Source organism: Microcaecilia unicolor, chromosome 10 (assembly GCF_901765095.1).
Source record: "Microcaecilia unicolor chromosome 10, aMicUni1.1, whole genome shotgun sequence".
Lineage (NCBI taxonomy): Eukaryota > Metazoa > Chordata > Amphibia > Gymnophiona > Siphonopidae > Microcaecilia > Microcaecilia unicolor.
The window spans coordinates 77,678,806-77,706,657 of NC_044040.1; the positions used below are offsets into that span (position 1 = coordinate 77,678,806).

The window sequence follows — 27,852 nt, forward strand, 5'->3', positions numbered from 1 at the left end:
TTACATTAAACATCATCTGCCATTTGGATGCCCAGTCTCCCAGTCTCGTAAGGTCCTCTTGTAATTTTTCACAATCCTCTTGCAATTTAACAACTTTGAATAACTTTGTGTCATCAGCAAATTTAATTACCTCACTAGCTAGTCCCATCTCTAGATCATTTATAAATTTGTTAAAAAGCAGCAGTCCCAGCACAGATTCTTGGGGAACCCCACTATGTACCCTTCTCCATTGAGAATACTCACCATTTAACCCAACTCTGTTTTCTATCTTTTAACCAGTTTTTAATCCACAAAAAAACACTACCTCCAATCCCACGACTCTCCAGTGTCCTCTGGAGTCTTTCATGATGAACTTTGTCAAATGCCTTTTGAAAATCCAGATAGACAATATCGATTGACTCACCTTTATCCACATGTTTGTTCACCCCTTCAAAGAAATGTAATAGATTGATGAGGCAAGATTTCCCTTCACTAAATCCATGTTGGCTTTGTCTCATTAATCCAAACTTTTGAATATGCTTTGTAATTTGTTCTTTATAATAATCTTTACCATTTTGCCTGACACCGACGACAGGCTCACAGGTCTATAATTTCTCGGATCCCCTCTGGATCCTTTTTAAAAAATTGGCGTTACATTGGCCACCCTCCAATCTTCTGGTACCGTGCTTGATTTTAAAGATAAATTACATATTAATAACAATAGTTCTGCAAGTTCTATCTTTTTGAATAGTGTGCCCTATTTAGGTCATTGCTTCCAAACAAAACAAACAAAGAAAAAAAGTCCCATAGAACAGCAGCATGGGAAACTAAACACAACCAAAAATTTGGGACTGCATGTCCCTACATGTGGGCAGTGTCCCTTAAGTTTTTCTTTTCAAATGTTATGCTTTCCTTCAGCTGTGGCTTCTTTCATGACACCACCCATACTGGATAATGTGAACCCACCCTGTAAAAGTAGACAGAGTGTAGAAAATGATATACAAAAATATAATTAATGAAGCTGTGAAAAACCTCACCAAAGTCCAAGAGCTTAACATGAAATCACCAATATCTTAGGCTGTTCAATGCGCTCTCCTTACATCATTTGTTTATTGAACTTGATTACATTATATTCTATGACATCTCTGCCTACCCATCATGAACGATTACCTAATATCAGAAATGTTTCGCTTATATCTGCTTGTTCAAACCTCGACCACGTTACCCTATGACACCTGTACCTACTATCAATATTGTTTTTGCTTCTTATATCTACTTGTTAACTCTCGATTTTGCTATTCTCTATGTAACAACAATAACTTTGTAAGCCACATTGAGTCTGCAAAGAGGTGGAAAATTGTGGGATACAAATGCAATAAATAAATAAATAAATAAATCATAGTCCACGTGCTCAAAAAAGTGTCAATGAAAATGTGCCCATAAAAATGTATCAAGTTCAAAGCTACAATCAGTCTACAATAATGATAACAATGCAATGCAGCATACAGACGATGTCCATCTAAATACAAAAAAATGTTTGAGGTCACCAATGTTGGCATTTATCTGAAAACATTAAGTACATGGGAGACTGCCACATTTGTGGACTAATGTTGAAAGTATTGAATAATAGTTATTTTCCCCAATCTCAGCCAGGGCCTTCTGCAGTTCTTCTAAAGTAATTTTAGGCTTCACAATGACCTTGCTCATCACTTTTCTGAACCCACAGACACTGAATTAGGAGGGATGGCCTGATCAAAGCAGTGTCATGGTGATACCAATTGCTCTACTTCACAGTGATGGGTCTGACAGTGTCCCAAGGGATATTAAATACATTGACATTTTCTTATAGCCTTCTCTAGATCTTTATCTTTGAATTACTTTATCCCAGAGTTCTTTTGGCAGCTCAGTGTTTAGCATGCTTTAAAATTCGCTTAAAATTCACTACATATAACAGAAACAGTTTCTTCAGCTAAGGTTATTCAAATTGGCCCAGCTAATGAGACTGTATACTAGAGGGCTTCTTTGGGGAATATATGAAAACAGAGCTAATTTGGGTTTACTATGACAAGGTATATGAAGGTTCATGCAAGCAAGAAATGTTGCTGTTTTTATTGTAATTACTTTTTGAACATTTTTATAATTGTTTTCATTTTGCAGACATATGGAGTACATTCTATAAATGGTGCTGCAATTTAGGTGCCGTGATGATGCATGCTGAGCGCGGATTCTATGACAGCAGTTCCACGTAGAACTGCTGTTATAGAATATTAGCGTCAGTCTGCAGTTTTACACTTAAGGTTAGGCACAAGCACTTATGTCATGTTAAAGGCTGGCTAGCAGATGGCATTTAGGTGGGTAATCTCTAGTATTCTGTAACATGTGCATTTAACTCCTTGCATACCCTTGATCCATCCATCCCCCCCCCCACATCCACACACACTAGAAGTTCAGCTTGACAGAAACTGAGAGGGTCTTTTTCAAAGGCGCACTAGTGGTTTTAGTGCGTGCTAATGATTAGTGCACACTAAATGCCCTTAAGAATATATGAACAATAAGCAGTAGGCACTCATATAACTTTAAGTACTGAAGGGAGCTTTCAATCAATCCTTCTCCATATGCTCTACTTCTCAAATTACTCAACTTCTATATTACCCAGGTCCAGGTGATCAGAATATCATAATAGGATCTGTCAGATAAACGTGTCCACCTCCTAATTAGCTAACCATTTCTTCATGAGCCAAGCATACTGGTAGAGGTGGAACCGCAATCCTCATCAATCCCATCAGTATTTTAAATGTTTATTTTTTTATATTTTTCTATATTTTACTATTTTCACAATCATTCTTATTCTTACTCTTGATCTTAGTTTCTTTCTGTTATACACAGTCAATTGTTCCTGTCATGGTGTGGCTATGGGGGCAACTTTAGCCCCGTCGATAGCCACGCTATATATGGACTCTTTTGAAAAATCATTCATTTATCCATCAACATATTTCAAATCGGCCATATTAATCTGGAAAAGATATCTGGATGATATATATTTTTTATCTGGACAGGAAAACAACAAGTTACTTCGATTTATTTAATGGATTAATACACTAGATGTGAACTTAAGGTTTACTGCTACTTATAATCGGTATGCCATTGATTTTCTGGATATTCATATAGAAAAAATTGAAAATGTGATTACTACATCTTTATATAGTAAACAAACTGATCGTAATAATTATTTGCATTAAGATAGCTTTCATCCTTATCATCTGAAAAATAACTTACCGATAGGGCAATTTTTACGATTAAGACGACTTTGCTTCTCCATGAATGATTTTAAGTACCATGTTAAACAACTGACAGAAAAATTTATTATATGTGGATACCCTCCTAAGATTGTTAGGAAAGTGTATCTAAGAGCAAGATTTGTGCAGCTGGAGTTACTATTGGATTATAGAACTCAGGAAGAACAAGATCAGGTGGTGTGTATACTACCATACTCCTCGCTAGCAAAATTTATTGTTCAGAGTATTATGTCCCACTGGCACATTTTGCAGATTGATGAAATATTCATGGAGAAACCATTAATAGCTTTTACACATGCTAAGAACATTGGGGAGATATTATCCTGGAAAAATCAATACCATAATGTGGTACAACAGATGTCATCTCATACTATATGTGGACACTGTCAATGGTGTCAAACGTCAATGACAGGTACATTATGGAGGGACCCTCAATCACATCGTGTTATAAATGCGCATAATGATTCAGACTGTACCACTAGAATGGTAGTGTACATAATCTAGAATTCTAACTAAAAAACTGGAAGCTCCGTTGGTACAGCATTGTTTGGAACATCAAATTTCTGAACTACAGTGGCGAATTATAGATCAAGTCAAAGAGGGATGGGAGGGAGGTGACTTGGAAAAAATTCTAAACTTCAGGGAGCAATTTTGGATCTTTACTTTAGATATCGTGGAACCCCACGGATGTAACCGTGAAATTGAATGGTTGACTCTTATTTGAGAACTGCTGTTGGAATTCGGGGATCAGCTATTCAGCCCAGGAGATTCTGATTGGTGTTAGATTTCATGTGTAATCTGTTGCTATAAAACCTATGATAGAATAGCTGGCGGCCATTTTAGAAGCCGGTAGCTTGAATTACTGTGGGTTAGTAAAGGTCTGCTTTTTAGATCAGGGCATAATAGCTCTGTCAGGAATTGAGGCTTAAATTATTATTGCTTATGTTGCAGGAGACTACCTTGAAACAGCATGCTGCGAAACATGGATCTATTCGGTGATTACTAGTCTCCACTGTATATTATGGGAAGAAGCTGAAGAAGCTGATAAGCTAAATAGTGTTCTTAAAAATGTTTGACTTATGCATAACGGGAACAATTGACTGTGTATAGCAGAAAGAAACTAAGATCAAGAATAAGAATGATTGTGAAAATAGTAAAATATAGAAAAATATCAAAAAATATAAGTTTAAAATACTGATGGGATTGATGAGGATTGCGGTACCACCTCTACAAGTATGCTTGGCTCATGAGGAAATGGTTAGCCAATTAGGACGTGGAAAGGTTTATCTGACGGATCGTATTATGATATTCTGATCACCTGGACCTGGATAATATAGATGTTGAGTGATTTGAGAAGTAGAGCATATGGAGAAGGCCTTAAGAATATAAGGGCATCTCTAGCATTTTAGCACATGTTTATTTTTAGCATGCGCTAAAAATGCTAGCTTGCCTTAGTAAAAGGATCCCTGAGTGAATAGCTTCTAGTGTAGCAATTAAGGTCACTTGTGTTCACAAGTGAAAATTGGTGCCAATTAACACCAATTTATTTTTTCTTTATTATCTATACTTTATAAGTACAAGCTAAAACAAGAAACAAACAAAAAATATATTTAAAATAATCACTTTATTATCATCCTAGCCTACATCAAGGAAATACCAAACAATCATGCTGGAGTTAAAAATGAGAAAAAACTCAGAGGATTAGTACAGGTATAAATATATATATATAATTATAACTGCATTATCTATCTTCAATTGTTAAAAATAAACAGGTAATCAATTGCAGTCCAAGACTTCACCAAGAGGCTTCCCTGACAGGAAGGTCTCAATCTGCTAGGGGTCAAAGAACACATACCTCACGATATTCAGGCAACGGCGATCAGTATTTTTCAAAATGCTGATCGTCGCCGGTTAAGTTATCCCCTGATATTCAGTGCTGAGCTATATCCAGGCACCTGCACTGAATATCAGGGATAGTTTTAGGTGCCCTGCTCACCCAGAGCTTATGCAGTCCAGCTGATATTCAACCAGGGCCACAAAAGAGTTATGCAGCCCTGACTGAATATCGGGTCAGGATCCGCATAACACAGTTAAATTTTTTTTTTTTACATTCCCCCAAGCCCCCTTCCGACAATGGCCCCTCCTCCCCATCCCCTCCACAAGCCCACAGAACAAAGGCCTCCCCCAGAACCCACCCAACCCCTCAACCTTCCAAGTAAGCCCCCCTGGGCCTACCTGTATATCTGGTGGTCCAGTGGTGGTCATTGAGGGAAGGAGCATTGCACCCTCACTCCTGCCCCTTGGGGCAATGGTTTAAAATGTCTACTATGAGACATCATGGGGTGCTATGATCCTGCCCTCAATGACTACCACTGGACCACCAGGCATATAGAAAGGCCCGAGGTCCTACCTGGATAGTTAAGGGGTTGGTATTCCAGGGGGGAGGGTTCTTTGGGCTTGGGGAGGGGGTAGAGAGGGAGAGAGGAGAGAGCATAGTTATGCAGGTGCCAGCCCGATATTTAGTGCTGGCACCCGCATAGCTAAGTGGTCTTATAGAGGACAGTTTTTGAGTTGGCCTAAAATAAGTTGCTTAGCTATGCAGGTGCCGGCACATATTGCCGAACCTCATAGAATCCCGAACTCTTCCCCAGTGCCATCCACAGCTTTGAATATTGGTCCCATAATGATTACTTTCAAAATCAACTAAGCATTTATAAGGGAACTTAAGAAAAAAAGTAGCACCAATTTCCAGAACCTTAGACTTAAGTTGCTAGAAGGCCTTGTTTCTAAGCTGAGTTGATCTAGAAACATCAGGAAAAAATAAAATAACCTGACCACAAAATAAAACTTTTTTCTTAGGGAAGTATGCCTTCAAAAATGTTAACTTTTGTTCTTGAGATTGTAAAGAAACAAGCAAAGTAGCTTGCTCATTGATAACATCTTGTGAGGATTCCAAAAACTGGGAAATATCCAAACTATCAGGGGAATTAATCACGTCATTACCTCCCTCTTCTTTAATTTCCTTAACACCCCTAGGAAAATAGTAGAAATGAGTCATAATTGGGGAGTTGAGGATATCTCTTAAATACAATTTAAATAACTCTCCCAGGGATGGGTAATGCGTGAAAGTTCAATAAATGCAAATTACATGCCCTAGCAGAATTCTCAATAGCTTCCATCTGCATATGCATTAAGCTATCCTTAGTAACCGCTGACAATGCAGACTGCACAGACTTCAGCTGGGAATCTGTCTTAGACATATGCTATGTTTTGCAGGTTTCAGAGAGGTTTGCTCTGAAAATTTAGATAGTCTAGGTAAGTTTCCATGCAAAACCTTTTCCATTCTAAACATTGCAGCACCCTTTAGGAAAACATTATCCAGCTTTGTAAATGATAGACAGGTATTATATGTGTATTACAGTTTTATAGGGACTGACACTGGTAATATGTTCTTAGACTCACTATCAGGAAAATCAAGAGTTGTTTCCAGGATGGATCGCACAGCCGCTGGAGAAGCTTGACTTCCAGCCAAGGAACTCTTGAGTTGCTACCAGTTAAGAAGGTGGAGTTTGACCACCCAATGATAAGGAGACTGAGGGAACAAGAAAGTGTACTCACTATCCCAACAGGGTACCTGTTGTAGTTTGAAGATGTTGATCCTCTAAGTGCCTGCAATTTAAAAGACTCTTAATTGTCTGCTAGACCTTCTATAACATAGTAACTTACAGTATATATCTCTTAAATGTTTGCTAAACTCAGGTTAAGCACGGCTAGTATTAGGCACTGCCATATTTTGTTGATCCAACCACCGTTACGGACCAATTGTTAAGACTGTTGATGCACCACTGACATCACCAACACTGCCCAACACTCCCACGAACACTACCCACAAAACCACTGATACCACCAACAATACCCAACACTCACACGAACACCGTCCACAAAAATCCAACATGAACACTAACAAGCTACTGATAATAATCTATCTCATTCCCTTAATCTACCACGCATGGACCACCCCCAACATCAACAACAACCCAACCACAATTCACCAACTCTATCTACAACCTACCAACAACTCACCAGACCAAAAATACAATAACCAACCAAAAGGAAAAATTTCCACATACGAACACCACCAACAGAAAGAGAAAAAACAACAACAACAACAAATTCAACCACCGAGGAAACAGACAACTAATTAAAATAAACACATCTAACCTCCCTGTAGAACCATACCGCTCAATCCGAATAGGATACATCAACACTAGATCAGCAGTAAGCAACTCAGTAGACATACTAGACTGGATTACCACAGAGAATCTGGACCTTCTATTCATCACGGAAACATGGTTCCACGGCCCTACAGACCCTGCCATCAAAGAGACTTGCCCACCAGAATACAAAATCACCCACTGGACAAGACATGGAAAGAGAGGTGGCGGAATAGCCATAATCTACAAATCCGAATTCACCATCACAACCACTGGCGAATCCACCTCACCACAACTCGAAATCGCCTCAACAAGAATCACTCATCCAAACCTACAAAGACACCTCAATGCAATCCTATTCTATAGACCACCAGGAAAATGGAAAGACTCCCAGACGCAACTCATGGACTTCATCTCCAACACATGTGTCTCGGCCTCAAACATCCTAATAATGGGAGACATCAACCTACACCTCGAAGACGACACCTCAACAGGCACACAAGAGTGCAAAGAATTCTTAAAACTCTGGGATTTACACGCACCTAACACTCAACCAACACACGAGAAAGGACACGCACTAGACATTATTACACACAAATTTGACCCAGACTCAACTCTCCTACTTACAGACACAAGATGGACACCCACACCATGGACAGACCACCATAAAGCAAATGTCTCCCTCCACTGGCGAAAAATACACAGAAACGCAGCCAACAAACATGAACGAACAACATACACCACGAGAGGAAAAATAGACCCCACAACATTCTGGCAACAGGTCTACCAAAACGAATGGTCAACAAACACAGACACCATTCAATTCCTCCAAGAATGGGATGACATATGTAAGACAACATTAGACACAATTGCCCCAATCCAAACCAGAACATCACATAGAAAAAAATCAAATCCATGGTTCACCGAAGAGCTGAAAAAACTCAAAACACAAGTCAGAAAACTAGAACGTGCATGGAACAAAAAGAAAGATGAACACACACTGAATGCCTGGAAATCACTTCAGAGGAAATACAAATATACCATAAAACAGACTAAAAGACTACACTACAAAACAATGATCGGACCAAACTACAAAGACACACACAAACTCTTCTATCTTGTAAATAAGTTGCTAGATACCACACCAGTTACAAACAACAGCAAAGATATACCAGGGGCCAACGACCTCGCGAAATACTTCAAGGAGAAAATCATACAACTATGACTTAAAATACCCACCAGCCCTATTGAATACGCCACACTCCTAAACTGTCTAGACCCAGAAGACGGAATATATCCAGCAGACAGGATCTGGACCGAATTCGAATTACTGCCAGAGGACCTCATCTCTAAAACGCTCAAAAGATTCACCAAATCCCAATGCAAACTAGATATCTGCCCAAACAACCTTATGAAATCAGCTCCCCAACAATTCATAATAGACCTAACGAACCACGTGAACTTCATGCTACAAAACGGACTTTTTCCTAAGGAAAAAGGAAAAATTTTACTCACCCCAATACCCAAAGACACAAAGAAAAACGCAAGTGAAATAACTAACTACAGACCAGTAGCATCTATACCACTAATAACCAAAATAACCAAAGGGATGGTAACCAAACAACTCACAAACTATCTCAACAAGTTCTCAATACTGCATGATGCCCAATCAGGATTCCGGTCAAATCACAGCACAGAAACAGTATTAATTACCCTAATGACCAAATTTAAACAAATGATTGCAACCGGCACCAATATACTCCTCTTACAATTTGACATATCAAGTGCCTTTGATATGGTCGACCATGGAATCCTACTACACATACTTGAATATTTTGGCATCGGAGGCAATGTCCTAAACTGGTTCAAGGGGTTCTTAACCTTACGCTCATATCAGGTCACATCAAATTCAACTACGTCTGATGCATGGACACCTGAGTGTGGAGTACCGCAGGGATCCCCCCTCTCACCAACTATTTTCAACCTAATGATGGTCCCCTTTGCAAAACTTCTATCAAACCATAACCTTAACCCATACATATATGCCGATGATGTAACGATATATATTCCTTTCAAACAAGACATTAATGAAATCTCCAATGAAATCAACCAAAGTCTACACATCATGAACACCTGGGCAGATGCATTCCGATTGAAACTGAACGCAGAAAAAACTCAATGCCTCATACTTACCTCCCAATACAACATGAATATATTTACTGCTATTAACACACCCAAACTAAACCTGCCAATCTCAGAAACTTTAAAAATCCTTGGAGTCACTATTGACCGCCATCTAACACTTGAGACTCATGCGAACAACACAGCCAAAAAGATGTTCTACTCCATGTGGAAACTGAAAAGAATAAGACCATTCTTTCCGAGATCTGTCTTCCGCAGCCTAGTGCAATCACTCGTACTCAGTCATCTGGACTACTGCAACTCACCATACGCAGGCTGCAAAGAGCAAATACTGAGGAAACTTCAAACAGCCCAGAATACAGCAGCCAGACTCATCTTCGGAAAACCAAAATACGAAAGTGCAAAACCCTTATATGAGCACGCAATTCTGGAATACACTACCACGCAACCTGAAAATGATCTACGAATTAACCGACTTCCGCAGACTATTGAAGACTCATCTCTTTGAGAATATTTACTGCAAAGACCAAAACACATGAATCCATACACACTAAAAGAAAAGCACCAATACACTCTCTTCTGAATTCTCTTCCCCCATACTTTCACCACACTTAAAACTCTACCCACAGATAAAATTGTTATACCCTAATGTTCTCTTGCTATTGTTCTATCGCCCTATCATTTCCCCATTGTTACATTCAATTGTTCTATTCCCAGATGATATTTTGACTTTGTCTTTCCATTACACTTCACAATGTAACCCATAATCGTACTGTGACTAATTGTATTTCCATCATTCACAATGTATTGTAAGCCACACTGAGCCCGCAAATAGGTGGGAAAATGTGGGATACAAATGCAATAAATAAATAAATAAAATCCATTGAGCCTCTCACCTTCACAGGTGCCAGTTTCACAGTTTTACTGCCCTTACATTTCCCCATAGATAGAGACCATTCAACAGAATCTCCTGCTCCTCACTCTTCAGTAGGTTCTGAAGGAGCTCCAAAGGTGTTTGTCCTACCCCTTTGGTAATGCTCCCTTGGGTATCAACCCATGGCCCATCAGTAGAGCACAGATCTTATAGAGCTCCCGGAAGGCCTCAGGTGATGTCATGGTTAAGGACTGTGTCCACAGTTGTGCCTGACAACCACTGCACAGAAACTCCAACAAGTCCCAGGTATTCCAAAGTATCTGCAGTACAGCACAAATCGTATAGAGCTCCCAAATAGCCTCAGGTGATGCAATGGACAATGGCTCTGTCCGCAGCTGTGCCTGACCACCACAGCATAGCAACTTCAACAAGTCCTAGGTATTCCCAATTAACACCAATTGGCTGTTAACTCCAATAAACAGCCAATTATTAAATTAAGTTGCATGTATAACAACCTTATTCTATAAATTTGGCATCCAAATTTGTGTGCTAAGCATAAAGCTGGGCACCCAAGTTTATAGAGTTAGGGGAATGTTGTATATATTAATGAGAAAAAACCCCTCCTACCTTGATACATTTTGAATTGTACTTTTTTAAAGCAGAATATGAAACGAGCACAAGGGTGTGAATACTTTTACAAGACACTATATATTTTTTTCTTCCTTATATTCTATTCTTGTTATTTGTAAACTTTCTGCCAGGCGTACCCCAGAGGCAGTTAGATTTTCAGGATATCTAGACTGAATATGCATAAAATAAATCTGCATGCTCTGGAGACCAATAATATGCAAATGTTTCTATCTGAAAATATTATTGACTGAGGGGTCTCCAGGTCTGGTTTGGAAAGTCCTGCTTTATAAAATAACTAAATTAATATAGATAACAAATAACAGTTTAGACATATTTGAGTAAGAAGTGGGAGCCTGTGTATTGACACTTAAAACAAAAGCTTTTTGCTTGTTTGTTTTTAACAGTCACATCTAGGCAATCTTTTGCCCAATGCTGCCTTTTCTTTTAAAGAGGAGAAGAATACTGAAACATATTTACTATTGTATGCACCTGAAAAGTATTTCAATTCATAGCTTGAAAGGTTTTGTTTGACGTCAAAGAGTTACTGTTATGAAAAATTATATGCTTTGTGGAGCTCTTTGTTCTAATGATGTGCAAAATGGTATCATTTGTGATAGGGGTTCTTTTAATGTGATATATAATAATGTTTCCTTATATGCTGTGCATTCTAAACTGCAATGCGTCCTTACAAAAGAAAAGATACAGCATTTGTTTATATGTTCCTGCATATTAATGTTAGTAAAATATATGACAAGTATTGATTGGCATTTATTAACTGTCCCTGGGTCCCAACCCACAGCTACTGGTGAAGAGCTGTCGAAGGAGGAAGGAGTAGAGCAGCTGATAACCACCATCAACACAAGACATCTTTGTCTGAAATAGAAACTGCATTACGGACAGTGCAATCAAAGACTGCGCCACATGATCCCTTTCCCGCATCTCTGATAAAACACAATATTGTCTTTTTTCTTCCCTATATAGTGCATATTGTTGCTAATTATTTTTTATTTTTTTTATTTTTGTTACATTTGTACCCCGCGCTTTCCCACTCATGGCAGGCTCAATGCGGCTTACATGGGGCAATGGAGGGTTAATTACAGACCAATTGCTCAGTTGTCTTTTCTTTCTAAGGTTACAGAGCAAGTGGTACATTCCAATCAGACAGGTTTTTCGATCCAATCATAACACTGAAACAGCTCTGCTAGGCATGCTCTCAGACATGCAACTGACATTGGCCAATAATAAATCAATTTTTTGTCTTTCACTTGACCGCTGCGTTTGATATGGTACTGTAGATCACTCACTGCTTTTATTTAGTCTGGCAGAAATAGGCATATCTACTTTAGCTCTACAGTGGTTCCACTCATATCTCTCGGATTGGTCCTACCATGTTCTCTGGCAAGATGAACTATCTGCTTCTTTTAAGCTGCCCTTTGGGGTGCTACAAGGTTCTTTCCTTGCACCTGTTTTATTCAATATCTTTTTGGCACCTTTGGCTTTTCTGATACAACAATTGGGATTCATACCTTATCTATACACTGACGATGTACAGATTCTCGTGCCTTTCGACACACTTGATGAACATTACATAATGGACATCATGAGTAAGCTTAAACAGATTGAGTCCTGGCTTGTACAGAATAAATTAGTACTTAATTTACAAAAAAACACATTTCCAAATATATAATTTCATCACCATATCCATTGCTCACTTTGAATTTTGGTGATATGTCTTTACAGCCTAGTGACACAGTTAGAGTCCTGAGTGTGCTGATGGATTCTACCCTTTCTCTCAGGACTCATATTTCTGCAGTAGTCAAAGTATGTTTTTTTAGGTTACATCAGATACGCTCTGTGCAAACTCTGATAAAAAGGCTTTGCACGTTGCAATTCATGCCTTAGTCATGCAATGATTGGATTACTGTAATGTTCTTTTGAGGGACATAGGTCAGACAAAGAGACCAGGTGACTGCAAATGGTGCAGAATATCACTGTAAAGCTACTTTTTCATTCTACAAAATATGACCATGTGACTCCCTTACTGAAAACTGGTTACTGGTGGAACATCGCATTACCTATAATATATTGCTTCTGGTGTTCAAGAATTTTCATACAAAGCTGCCTGCTTTCTTGTCGCCTAGTTTGCAGCCTTATGTGCTTGAATGGCCTCTCCGCTCTAGCCAACAATCAATACTGTCTGTTCCTTCGTTCCACACCATACCATCTTCCACATTTTGGAAAGGGGACATTCAGTGTAGTGGGACCAACACTCTGGAACAATCTACCCATACTCTTACGTACAGAGATCTCTCTTCCTTTATTTGAGGCTATGTTTAAAACCAACGTCTTCCAGTTCGCTTTCCTTAACTAAGGGGCCCTTTTACAGAGCGGCGGTAAGCCCAACGCGGGCTTACTGCTCGCTCTTTTGGGATTACTGCCAGCCCAACGCAGTCATCAGCGGTAGTCCCATCCTGAGTGCATGCCATTTCTAGGGGAAAAAGAAACCCCCAGAAATGGCTATGCGCACTGCCCGGTTACCACTGGGTTAGCGCAGAAGCTCTTATTGCCATCTCAATGGGTGGCAGTAAGGCCTCCTCATCAAATGGCCATGCGGTAAGTTCTCTTACCACATTGCCATGTGTGTCTGGGGGCTTTTTACCCGCTGCAGTAAAAAGGGCCCTGGTGCATAGGAAAAACGGCCCCTGACAGTGCAGGGCCCTTTTGCCCACAGCTTGGTAAAAGGATCCCTAAAGTTTGGTTCTCTAACTTCTAATCTGCCTCAGCGATAGGATAGTGTGAGATACAGCAGGTTTGCTAGGTTTGCTTGTGTTTGCTTGCATTTACTTGCATTTGCTAAATTTTGTTTGCCTATCAGGCTTATTTTCGAAAGTGATCGACGGCCATTTGCCGACATAAATTGGGAGATGGCTGGCGATCTCTCAAAAGTGGCGAAATCGGTATAATCGAAAGCGGCTTTTTTGACAGCATCGCCGCTTTCCGGTCGACTCGCCGACGAAAGTTCAAGAGGGCGTGTTGGCGGTGTAGCGAAGGCGGGACATGGGCAGGCATGGGCGTGGCTACCAGATGGCCAGCTTTCGCGGATAATGGAAAAACAAAAGCGGCGTTAAGCAGTATTTCGCAGGGTTTACTTGGTCCTTTTATTTTCATGACCAAGCCTCAAAAAGGTGCCCCAACTGATCAGATGAACACCGGAGGGAATGGGGGATGACCTCCCTGTAGTCCCCCAGTGGTCACCAACCCCCTCCCACACTAAAAAAATAAAAATAAAAACCTTTTTTTACCAGCTTGTATGCCAGCCTCAAATGTCATACCCAGCTCCCTGACAGCAGTATGCAAGTCCCTGGAACAGTTTTTAATGGGTGCAGTGCACTTCAGGCAGGCAGACCCAGGTACATCCCCCCCCCCCCCCTACCTGTTACATTTGTGGTGGTAAATGTTAAGCCCTCCAAACCCCCCCAATACCCACTGTACCCACATGTAGGTGCCCCCTTTACCCATAAGGGCTATGGTAATGGTGTAGATTTGTGGGGAGTGGGTTTGAGGGGATTTGGGGGGCTCAGCACCCAAGGTAAGGGAGCTATGCAACTGGGAGCTTTTTTTGTATTTTTAAAAACTTTTTAGAAGTGCCCCCTAGGGTGCCCGGTTGGTGTCCTGGCATGTGAGGGGGACCAGTGCACTACAAATGCTGACTCCTCCCATGACCAAATGCCTTGGATTTCTCCGGGTTTGAGTTGAGATGGCCGGCATTTTTTCCCATTATCGCTGAAAAACAAAACCGGCGATCTCAAACCCGGCAAACTCTGGCATTTGGCCGGGCTAAACCGTATTATCAGAAAATAAGATGGCCGGCCATCTTTTTCGATAATACGGTTCTGGCCAGCTTTTGCGCCACCGCCAAAATAGATCGCCGGCGATCTATTTCACCGGCGACATTCGATTGTGCTCCTCCACATTATTATTTTACTTTTATGTGTGTGTGTGTGTGTGTGATTTATTTTGCTTATGTTGTAACAATTTCAAAATGCTATATATTATGCTGTATGATTGAATTTTTATTATATGTAAATCGCTTTGATGTCCTCGGCCTTAGGAGATCAATCAAATAAATGTAGCCTTGTAACCTTGAACCTTGAAGAAAGATCTGGAGTTGCAACAATGCTGGTGAACTGAAAGAGTAAGAAAATAAGGGGAGGAAGATAGGAAGTTGAAGGCAACTTGAATAGGCTGAAAGTGGAGGAGAGGGGAAGGAAGGTAGAGAAGGAAAGGGGAATTGAAGAGGGAGAGGGAAAGGGAATTGAAGAGGAGGAAGGGAACACATAGAAGGGATGAGCTGACAGACTTACCCAGCACTCGGTCCCTCCACCAAAGTCAAATCAGACCCCCTCCCCCAGACACTATCCCACAGTATTCCCTTGCATTCATTCCACCCCACCAATTATAAGTGCCCCATCCACTCATTCAGCTCTCCCAAAATTGTAACTCATATCCACTTACTCATTTAGCTTCTTTCAACTCATATTCCCCCCATATGCTTACTCAATCAGACCTCATGCTACTCTTTACCTCCCATAAAATCACTCACTTCAAACCCCTGCTACTCAAGCATCTATCTACTTCCTTACTCAGCTTCTTTGGCACTCATAACTTCCCATCCATTCACTCATTTACTTAGTCCCCACCACCGCTCATAACCCTGCAATGACTTTCTCACTAATCCCCCTCCCACCATACAGGGATAGGGAAAGGAAAGGGAGATGATGGACTATGGAAGAAGGGCTTAATGCTCCCCTGGGGGGATGAGATGTGCACAGCTGAAGGTTATAGTAGGATGTCAAATATCTGTGAGCTGGACCCTGGAGAAATAACTCATTTTTGTCCCTGTCTTATCATTTCTTTGAACTTGACATTTGAGATTCTGTTTTATTCTTTTCCAGGTTATTTGTAACCCACCTAATCCTCATGGGTTGAAGGAACAGTAGTAATGATATGAGTTATCTATGTCTTAAAATATTTATGGAAAAAAATTATTTTATATATTGACAAAAGAGAGGTATGGCTTTTATTTGATGTTGTGGTTTTGCATTCAATGAAACACATTCAGTTTTCTCAAAATTGTTAGAGGTAAGAAAATGAATATCAAGATATTGTTTAAAAGCAATAACACCTTTCAGTATTTGTTAGGGGTGTGGAGCATTTACATTTTCATTCTGTATCATTTTCAATGCCATTTATGGGAATTTTCATATTGTTCAGGAATTATTTCCTATATTTTCATTATGAGAGCAATATCAATAAAAGTAGGCACTCTTTCAACAAGAGAGTAGACCCCTCCGAAACACTGAATGCTCTTCCAAAACAGTGTGCCATTTATTCAAAGACAGTGCTCTATTTTCGAAAAGTGTACACTATTCCCAAAGAGGCCACAGTCTTTAAGAAAGGGTGTGCATTTTTTTCAAATATTACATTCATGTGTGCTCTGTTTGCTCACGCACATCGATTTATGCCTGCGCACACTGTCAAGAAAGAGTGTGCTTTCTATGCTTACTAGCCATTGAAAATGGGGGGGTTTCCGAGCCCCCCCCCCCGAGTCGCCACCGCCGCCCCCCCTCCACCCGGCCTAAGCAGCACTGTAAACCTACATCAGCACGCAGCAGCAGGCACATCAGCAAAGCTGCCGTCGGGGCGGGCTTCCTTCTCTGTCTGTGTCCCGCCCTCATGTGACCTAACGTCGGCGAGGGCGGGTCAAAGGCAGAGAAGGAAGCCCGCCCCGATGGCAGCCTTGCTGATGTGCCTGCTGCTGCGTGCTGATGTAAGTTCATAGTGCTCGGGCCAGATGGAGGGGCGGCGGCGACTCCGGGGGAGGGGGAGCGGTTCCGACATCTGCAGCATGCCAGTAGAGACTTCCCTCTCTGTCCCGCCCCATCATCACGTATTGAAGCGGGGGTGGGGCAGAGAGGGAAGTCTCTACTGTGCATTTGCGAGTGAATACGGTCACTCGCCGTTTATATGTTTGATAGTGTGCACTCTTCGCAAAAATTGCTTGCTCTCTGTCTCTTGAAGAGTACACATTCCCCCAAATTCTATATATCGCGCCTTAATTTCCATGCAGACATCAGAGCATATTCTATAACATTCTATAACAATGCATGTAACTTAGTTGGTTAACAAGCTAATCAGCACTGTTAATTGGATTTTACTAAGCAATAATCAGCACTAATTGGCATGAATTGAGATTTATGTGCACAAATTCTGTAATGTGCTGCGTGTAAATTCTAAGTTGCATAGATGAAAAGGGGGAAGGGTTATGGACGTGGTACGGGTGGGACATGGACATTTCTAAAATCTATGCACATTATTATAGAATACACCTTCTCTGTGCCTAATTTAGGTATTGGAATTTACGCCAAGTAAAACATGGCCTAAATAGACGTGACCAAATTTGGACACATGGAGAGGTGCTCAGTGTAATTCTATGTACCGCATGGAAATTTAAGCCTATTCTATAAAATTTAGGGGTATTTTGGGGAATATGCCTAGGCATATTTTTTACCACGCGGATTTTTAAGGTGCCATATATAGAATCTATCCCACTATGAACATCTTAGGGGAAAACCCCCCTGAAATTTCAGTTTTTTCCTGTCATTTTGAGAACAAAATAAACTGACCTGAAGAGACATGAGACATGTAATTTCAAGTGATTGTGGATCCCTAGTATTTGTATGGTATATGTGAATTTTTTGGGTGCAGAAAATATGATAAATTTCATACTGTTCACATTATAATTTTTGATGTACACATGGACAACATGCAGTGCATTATTCATCACATACATTTGGGAAAGAAGGATGAAGTGTCAGCCCTTTTTGGGAAAGAGGAGTGCAGTGCCAGCCCTTGAAATCTTCAAGGAACGTAACATAGTAAATGACGGCAGATAAAGACCTGAACGGTTCATCCAGTCTGTCCAACAAGATAAACTCATTTTACATGGTATGCAGTACTTTATATGTATACCTGAGTTTGATTTGTCCTTGCCATTCTCAGGGCACAGACCGTAGAAGTCTGCTCAGCACTGTTCTTGTACTAAAACTTCTGAAGCCAACATCAAAGCCCCTTAAAACTTACACTCTAGCTCATCCCTATCTATCCAGTCACGATCAGGGCATAGACCGTAGAAGTCTGCTCAGTCTGCCAGCAGTGGTTTTGCTTCCCAATTACCGGTGTTGCCACCCAATCTCCACTAAGATTCTGTGGATCCATTCCTTCTAAACAGGATTCCTTTGTGTTTATCCCACGCATGTTTGAATTCCATTACTGTTTTCGTCTCCACCACACGTGGGAGGGCATTCCATGTATCCACCACTCTTTCTTTGAAAAGTTAGATTTATATCTGAACTAAAAAGTTCTAAAAATCTAACTAAAAATTACATTTCTATCTGAACTAAACTTCAGCAGTATAGTGGAAATTATTTCCATAAAATTGCAACCTGCTAGCCATATAGCATACTAACTGTATGGCTAAACTTTATGTGGAAACAATCAATCAATCTTAAACCCAATGTTTTCCTACTGGAAATTTACTAGAAACCTGAAAACCTCAGCAGTGCTCCTTGCATATAGAAATCATTTAAATGCAAGGGTTTACAGCACCCACCTCATAAGGAAGTTATCAAGATATAATCCATGGGGAAATTCAAAAATCTATAGTAAAGAACTGTCTGTAAATTGGCATTGAAACCCTTAGAGAACCAGTGATGAGGTGGGTGCTGTGAACCCTTGCATTTAAATGATCTGTATATGCAAGGAGGTTTTCAGGGTTATAGTAAATTTCCAGTGGGAAAATGTTGGGTTTAAGAGCCATATAGCATAAGCAGCATTAAAGTGAATTGTACTATTTTGGACTGCGAGAGAGTTAATAGCCTTTCAATACGGTATGTAGTGAAAGAGGAAGAGTACATGTTACACAATTTAATTGGTGGTCCTTGACAGTTTAAAGTTTTTTCTTTGTTTTCTTCTTATAATACAGACTTCAGAAAACAAGAACATTGGACTTTGTTGTCAACAAAATGCAAATTATCCTGTTCTGAGAATGAATGTCAGGTAGCCCAGCTTCAATAGAAATATAAGTTGTTTCTGGCTATTGTTTTTATATGATTAGATTTTTCTTTTACTGTATTACTGTTATCTGTCACCTACAGGTATTGTTCCACTACTCACCCTGGTTGTTTTCACTTTATTGCCTGTGGAACAGCTCCATCCCTTCTGATCTGGAAGAACTTTGCATTCCTCTCCTTCAAGGCATGGCTGCATCTGGCACCACCACTTCTGTTCCACTATTGCAGCTACAGAGGGAATAAAGGGACAAATGAATATATATAAAATTACAAAAGTATTTAAGGGTTCATTTTGTAAAGCTTCTTACATGTATGAAGAATGCTTTACACTCAGAAACAGGCTCTTGTAGAACTAAATGTGGATACACACACACACAATTTAGGAATGCCAAAAGATAGTATCTAGGCATTCCCAGGGGCTTACTTTGGACATAGGTGAGGCAAGGTTGTACTTGACACATGTATTTTATCAAATATGCATATACAAGCATAGAAAACATTTAAAAGGGAAGAAATCAAAGTGTGGTAAAAGCCTGCTGACTCCAATGGTAAAAGAATAAAATTGCTTGAAAGCTACCTCACAGGCAGTGTTATTATTTACCTGGGAACATTAGGCTACCAAGCTATGGCCTAATGCTATCAGGCAGGCATCCATTGTTAACATCCCCCACAATCATAGGCGTCATTACAGAGTGGTAAATGTCACCCAAAAATGGTTTACCACCCCAGTTCTTGCAGACATGGCTCCTCCTCTGGTTCAGTATCACACGTCTCTTCTGCCTACTGCTTCCTCTATCACTGCTGCTTTCTGAGATATGTGGCAATGGCAATAAAACAGAGAGAAGCTGTGGTGAACTGGGTGCAAAGCAAGGAAGCTGGCTGGGGTAAGAAGGCCCTAGAGTGCCAGGTATAAGAACTGTGTGTTACAAGGATGGACTGGGTGTCCGGGTTACAAGGAAGGACTGGGGTGTTCATGTTACAAGGAAGTACTGTGTGTCCAGGTGTTTAAGCTGGAAGATTGAACTGAGTAGGAAGAAATGTTTAAGCTGGAAGGACTGTTTAAGCTTGTAAAAGTGTTTTAAGCTGGAAGAAGTGTGCCCCAGGAAGGGGGAATAAAAGATTTGTATGAGAAATATCCTATTGGTGAGACCGGACTGTGTTTGCCTTTTGAGAAGCAGGTCACCCTGAGCAGAAAGGGGTAGTAGACTAATTTGCATAAAATCTGCATACTGAGAACTAGCTCACCCTGAGTGAAAGAGGGACCTGGGATCCTGAGGTGGGAGCTTCATCTTCACCATAACCTCATCTTCACAATGGGTGGCAGTGGTGGGATCAGCACTGAACATCCACGTGGGAGCAGTTGGATTCCTAATCAGACCAGATGAGGGGTTGGCGTGAATGGAGGTGCGCTTGGAGGTTACAGAGGCCATGGTTCCAGAAGCCTGTTGAGGGTGCCAACACTAGCAAAAGCGCTTTGCTCACCTACCCCAGGTAAAGGGTACCTTGGGGGGAGGTGAGAGTGGATACATAAGTGAGAACTGGAGGTTTGGGAGTGGCTGTAGGGGATGGAGGAGGCCACAAACCCCTTCCCAGGAGGAAGGGGGGACACACAGGGGGAGGTGCAGCACAAGTGAGGGGGCCAGGAGAGTGAACAGGCCGCACTTGGATCTTGTTTTGTGTGATTACAGGCTGCACCCCCATCGGACGGCCAGGAAGGATGGAGGCCTGAGAAGCCGGAGAAAAGTTCAAGCCAGAGAGGAGAAGGCAAGAGCACTCACCTGAGTCAATTACCGCTGGAGAGGATCTATGAAAGCTGGACATTAAGAACCAGGTTTTGGGGACTTGCAGGGGATAAGGGTCTGATAGAACCAGCTGTAAAAAAGTCCCAAAACCGTCGCCAGGTGACCCCTTTCTCGGAGGGATCATGGTATAGGTGGGCGCCCAGGGAAAGGGCAGGGCCCGAGCCATGTGAGGTGCTGAGAGAAAGATAAGGAACCTGGGGCGGGCTAGGTGACCCCTTTCTCGGAGGGCTCATGGTAGCGTCGGGTGCCCAAGAGGTAGGAGGGGGCTTCAGGAGAAGAGGGTCAGGTAGGGCCCGCTGCAGTGGGAGCCCCTCAAGGCCTGGTGAATGGGAAGGGCCCAGGGCCATGGGATGTGCTAAGAGGGGGGGGGGTGAGGAGCCTAGATGGGGGTTGGTGAGGCCCAGGAATAGAACAGGGATGAGCCTGGAAAAGTATATGCCCTCTTGGAAAAATTGCTGCTCCTCAGTGGAAAAGGCTTACAGAGTTGCTGAGGTTGAGCAGCAATTATCTTAAGTGTGGGGGTATGTGAGAAGGGAGAGGCTGTCCTATCCTGGTTAGGCCCCTAGAGGGCACGGTTCCCCTAAAATGTCCAGGGAGAAGGGCTGGGTGAGTCGCTGAAGGGAGCCAGTAAGGGGAGGTATAGCTGGAGGTCGCTAGGACCGGGGAGAGTCCTGGAGGTGGAAACAGGTGCAGCAGGTTATGGGCTGGGTCCTGTTTGGCCATTAAACACTTAATACCCCACCTGAGTGGTGAGGGGGGGGGGGGAGGAGAGCTAGCAGCATGGCATTACTTATGTACTTAGCAGAAGAAGAGAGCTGGTAGTTGAAGCAGGAGGTCCCCATGTGAAGTACTGGCTGAGCCCTTTGGACTGGTGGTGAACTGGGTAGGAAGAAATGTTTAAGCTGGAAGGACTGTTTAAGCTTGTAAAAGTGTTTTAAGCTGGAAGAAGTGTGCCCCAGGAAGGGGGAATAAAAGATTTGTATGAGAAATATCCTATGGGTGAGACCGGACTGTGTTTGCCTTTTGAGAAGCAGGTCACCCTGAGCAGAAAGGGGTAGTAGACTAATTTGCATGAAATCTGCATACTGAGAACCAGCTCACCCTGAGTGAAAGAGGGACCTTAGATCCTGAGGTGGGAGCTTCATCTTCACCATAGCCTCATCTTCACAGTACATAAGTAATGCCACACTGGGAAAAGACCAAGGGTCCATCAAGCCCAGCATCTTGTCTACAACAGTGTCCAATCCAGGCCAAGGGCACCTGGCAAGCTTCCCAAATGTACAAACATTCTATATACAGTGGGGGAAATAAGTATTTGATCCCTTGCTGATTTTGTAAGTTTGCCCACTGACAAAGACATGAGCAGCCCATAATTGAAGGGTAGGTTATTGGTAACAGTGAGAGATAGCACATCACAAATTAAATCCGGAAAATCACATTGTGGAAAGTATATGAATTTATTTGCATTCTGCAGAGGGAAATAAGTATTTGATCCCCCACCAACCAGTAAGAGATCTGGCCCCTACAGACCAGGTAGATGCTCCAAATCAACTCGTTACCTGCATGACAGACAGCTGTCGGCAATGGTCACCTGTATGAAAGACACCTGTCCACAGACTCAGTCTCTAACCTCTACAAAATGGCCAAGAGCAAGGAGCTGTCTAAGGATGTCAGGGACAAGATCATACACCTGCACAAGGCTGGAATGGGCTACAAAACCATCAGTAAGACGCTGGGCGAGAAGGAGACAACTGTTGGTGCCATAGTAAGAAAATGGAAGAAGTACAAAATGACTGTCAATCGACAAAGATCTGGGGCTCCACGCAAAATCTCACCTCGTGGGGTATCCTTGATCATGAGGAAGGTTAGAAATCAGCCTACAACTACAAGGGGGGAACTTGTCAATGATCTCAAGGCAGCTGGGACCACTGTCACCACGAAAACCATTGGTAACACATTACGACATAACGGATTGCAATCCTGCAGTGCCCGCAAGGTCCCCCTGCTCCGGAAGGCACATGTGACGGCCCGTCTGAAGTTTGCCAGTGAACACCTGGATGATGCCGAGAGTGATTGGGAGAAGGTGCTGTGGTCAGATGAGACAAAAATTGAGCTCTTTGGCATGAACTCAACTCGCCGTGTTTGGAGGAAGAGAAATGCTGCCTATGACCCAAAGAACACCGTCCCCACTGTCAAGCATGGAGGTGGAAATGTTATGTTTTGGGGGTGTTTCTCTGCTAAGGGCACAGGACTACTTCACCGCATCAATGGGAGAATGGATGGGGCCATGTACCGTACAATTCTGAGTGACAACCTCCTTCCCTCCGCCAGGGCCTTAAAAATGGGTCGTGGCTGGGTCTTCCAGCACGACAATGACCCAAAACATACAGCCAAGGCAACAAAGGAGTGGCTCAGGAAGAAGCACATTAGGGTCATGGAGTGGCCTAGCCAGTCACCAGACCTTAATCCCATTGAAAACTTATGGAGGGAGCTGAAGCTGCGAGTTGCCAAGCGACAGCCCAGAACTCTTAATGATTTAGAGATGATCTGCAAAGAGGAGTGGACCAAAATTCCTCCTGACATGTGTGCAAACCTCATCATCAACTACAGAAGACGTCTGACCGCTGTGCTTGCCAACAAGGGTTTTGCCACCAAGTATTAGGTCTTGTTTGCCAGAGGGATTAAATACTTATTTCCCTCTGCAGAATGCAAATAAATTCATATACTTTCCACAATGTGATTTTCCGGATTTAATTTGTGATGTGCTATCTCTCACTGTTACCAATAACCTACCCTTCAATTATGGGCTGCTCATGTCTTTGTCAGTGGGCAAACTTACAAAATCAGCAAGGGATCAAATACTTATTTCCCCCACTGTATGTTATTCCTGGAGTTGTGGGTTTTTCCCAAGTCCATTTAGTAGTGGTTTATGGACTTGTCCTTTAGGAAAGCGTCTAACCCCTTTTAAACTCTGCTAAGCTAACCACCTTCACCACGTTCTCTGGCAACGAATTCCAGAGTTTAATTATGCGTTGGGTGAAGAAACATTTTCTCTGATTTGTTTTAAATTTACTACACTGTAGTTCCATCGCATGCCCCCTAGTCCTAGTATTTTTGGAAAGTGTGAACAGACGTTTCAAATCCACCTGTTCCACTCCACTCATTATTTTATATACCTCTATCATGTCTCCCCTCAGCCGTCTCTTCTCCGAGCTGAAAAGCCCTAGCCTCCTTAGTCTTTCTTCATAGGGAAGTCGTCCCATCCCCGCTATCATTTTAGTTGCCCTTCGCTGCACCTTTTCCAATTCTACTATATCTTTCTTGAGATGCGGCAACCAGAATTGAACACAATACTCAAGGTGTGGTCGCACCATGGAGCGATACAACGGCATTATAACATCCTCACATCTGTTTTCCATACCTTTCCTAATAATACCCAACATTCTATTCGCTTTCCGAGCCACAGCAGCACACTGAGCAGGTTTCAGTGTATTATCGACGACGACAACCAGATCCCTTTCTTGGTCCATAACTCCTAACGTGGAACCTTGCATGACGTAGCTATAAATTGGGTTCTTTTTTACCACATGCATCACCTTGCACTTGCTCACATTAAACGTCATCTGCCATTTAGCCGCCCAGTCTCGTAAGGTCCTTCTGTAATTTTTCACAATCCTGTCACGAGTTAATGACTTTGAATAACTTTGTGTCATCAGCAAATTTACTTACCTCGCTAGTTACTCACATCTCTAAATCATTTATAAATATATTAAAAAGCAGTGGTCCTAGCACAGACCCCTGAGGAACCCCACTAACTATCCTTCTCCATTGTGAATACTGCCCATTTAGCCCCACTCTACATGCTCTACCAGTGCAGATTCTGGTCCGACCCACCTCTGAAGTCACTTCCTGTTCTTCAGGGTGAAACTAGGTCCATCATCGGCAGTGTGTGGTAGTGCAGGCATTACCACACATGGGAGGGAGTCAGATAGCAAAGAGAAAATGGTGGATGTTGCACAGGAATAGGAACAGAGAGGGGGATGTTGGTCATAGGAGTAGAGGAGAAAGTGGAGATATTGGATACAGGTGGGGCAAAGTAGGATTATGGGGAAATGCTAGATGGAGGTGGAAAGAGAGAGTTGAGATACTGAATGGAAGGGGAAAGGGAGATGCTGGGCATAGGAGGGAAAAGAGAGAGAGAGATGTTCTTTATAGAGGGGAAAAGAGAGAGAAGAGGAGGTGCTGGATAAAGGAGAGGAGAGGGATGAGAAGCTGGAAGGAGGGGAGTATTAGCATAAAAACTAAGAATTCATAGGATAAGAAATAGGAGGGCCAGGGTGAGGAATATGGAAAGCTGTAGGTAGATGTAGTAAACAGAGGAAGATTGGATAGAAAGAATGAATGAAACCTGAGCAGATATGCAGCAAAATAGATGGGAAAAGTTGAAAGGAAAAGATTAAAATAAGAAATAGATGTAGGTGTACGAGCAAAACAAGCACTATAAGGCACTGTATGTGTTCCTAAATAACAAAGATATGTGGGATTATAATACATGGCACTATCCAGAATTAATAACCTGACTTCATTTTAACGCCACTGATAAGGGGGTGTTGACGAATCGCTGTTAATAATGGTTCAAGGGCTATATTAAATAATAATGGAGATAAGGGACAACCCTGTCTAGTGCCCCTTGTTGGTGTAAAAGGCTTAGAAATTACATCATTAATTTGAATAAATGTAGTTGGGGAGGTATACAGGACTTTAATTATATTGATTGATTGTGCAGATAAACCATACCATTGTAGTACTTTGAACAAATATGGCCATTCTACACGATCAAATGCTTTTTCAGCATCTAATCCTATTGCAACCAAAGGATCTAATGTTTCTTGTCCATGCATTAGTATGTTAGAGAAAGTTCTTTTGTTATCTGAGGAGGATCTCCCATTTATAAAACCCGTTTGATCCGGATGTATGATTTTAGGTAGGAAAAGTTGTAATCTCTCGGCAACAATTTTGGCAAATATCTTGGCATCCAAGTTTATTAAAGATAATGGTCTATAGTTTTGCACAGAACTGGGATCTTTATTAGGTTTCAATAGCACAATAATATTGGCTTCAGTAAAAGTGCCTTTTATATTACCAGTTTCTATCATGTAATTGTAATAATCACATAAAATTGGGGATAATATAGACTTAAAGGCTGAATAGAATTCAATTGGTAAACCATCCGGTCCGGGTGCCTTTTTTGTCGCCATGTTTAGGATAGCTATATTAATCTCGTCTATTGTGATTTTTTTAGAAAACATCTTATTGTCTTCTTCTGTGATAGTTTGATGTCAACAAAACATTAAATTAGCCGCGTATGCAGATGATGTCCTACTATTCACCTCTCCTACATCAATCCCTCACATACTGTGTTTAATATCTAAATATGCCAAAATATCCGGTTATAAATTAAATACCACAAAAATGGAACTTTTGCCCATAAATTGTGTTCATCTGAAACATATTATTCAACAATATAATTTTCAATGGAATGATAATCAAATTAAGTATTTGGGAGTTTTATTTGGCCCCACTATTGAGGACACTATTAAATATAACTCTGAAAATATAATTAAAATTACTGAATTACTAACTCAAAAATGGTCACCATTAAGGCTTAATTGGTGACTAGAAACCATAAAAATGATGATAGTGCCAAAAATTAACTACATTCTTAGCACGCTACCTATGTTACTAAATCCAACAACATATAAGAAGGTTGAAGCTAAATTAGTACAATTTTTATGGAATAATAAAACACCTAGAATTTCAGTTAAAAAATTGAAGGCATGTCCACTAAAAGGTGGTGTCAATTTTCCTAGTTTCTATGATTATCACATATCTTTTCTCCTAAAGCAAACCTCAGCATTTATGTATGATAAAGAACAACTCAACACCTCATCATGGTTCCAGATTGAAATGCTAAAGCAACCAGACACACCCACACATTTCTTCCCTTGGTCTCAAAAGACTAATGTTTCTTCTAATGTTTTGTTTAAAACTCTTAGAACTGTTTTTAATGAACTTGATTCAGTTGTCACACATCCCATAACACATACTATGTACAATCCAAAATTCAAAATTAACAATTGTTACATAAATTGGAATACTTGGAAAAAAGCTGGTATATGGACTCTCAATGATGTTATAAAAGATAATTCTTGGCTACCTTTTGCCCAAATAAGTATAAAATATGGTCTTAAAAGTTCTCAATACTACAAATGGGTTCAACTCAAACACTGTGTAACTAATTCCGTAGATATAAAAAAATTAACTACTGATTACCCTTCTTGTTGGCAACTTTGCAAGTCTTTTATGACTTCCAAAAAAAGTCGCATCTAAATGGTACAAAATACTACAGTTAGCTAAATTCAAAGAACCTACTAATACCATGCAATCATGGGAATGCGATCTAAATGCCCAACTAGATGAAACAACTTGGGAAAAATTTTGGTTTAAAATTACTCATACCACCAAATCAGCGTCCATTTCACAATCTATGTTCTACTTAGCACACAGAGCCCTATGGACTCCTGCTAAACTCGCCAAATTGAACACAATAAAACCAAAAAACAGTGTGAATAAATGCTGGACCTGTGAAAAAGATGTTGGAAATCTTAAACATATCATCTATTCTTGCCCACATATTCAAGAATATTGGAATTCTGTATGGGACACAATATCTTCCACCTTGAATATTCAAGATGTTTTATCATATAATATAGGTTATATGTG

At 41.2% G+C, this 27,852-nt stretch overlaps 1 protein-coding gene across 1 annotated transcript in view; it reads right to left on the reverse strand.

Annotated features, from left to right (window-relative positions):
* Positions 1-874: 874 nt before the first annotated feature.
* The window catches only part of TAFA2 (TAFA chemokine like family member 2), a 179,867-nt gene continuing 152,889 nt past the window's right edge, over positions 875-27,852 (reverse strand). Inside the window, exons 3-4 of the mRNA XM_030215614.1 lie at positions 19,371-19,495; positions 875-946 (exon numbers count right to left, since the gene is read on the reverse strand). Of these exons, the coding sequence (XP_030071474.1) occupies positions 875-946; positions 19,371-19,495 (197 nt within the window). The remainder of the gene's footprint in view (positions 947-19,370; positions 19,496-27,852) is intronic.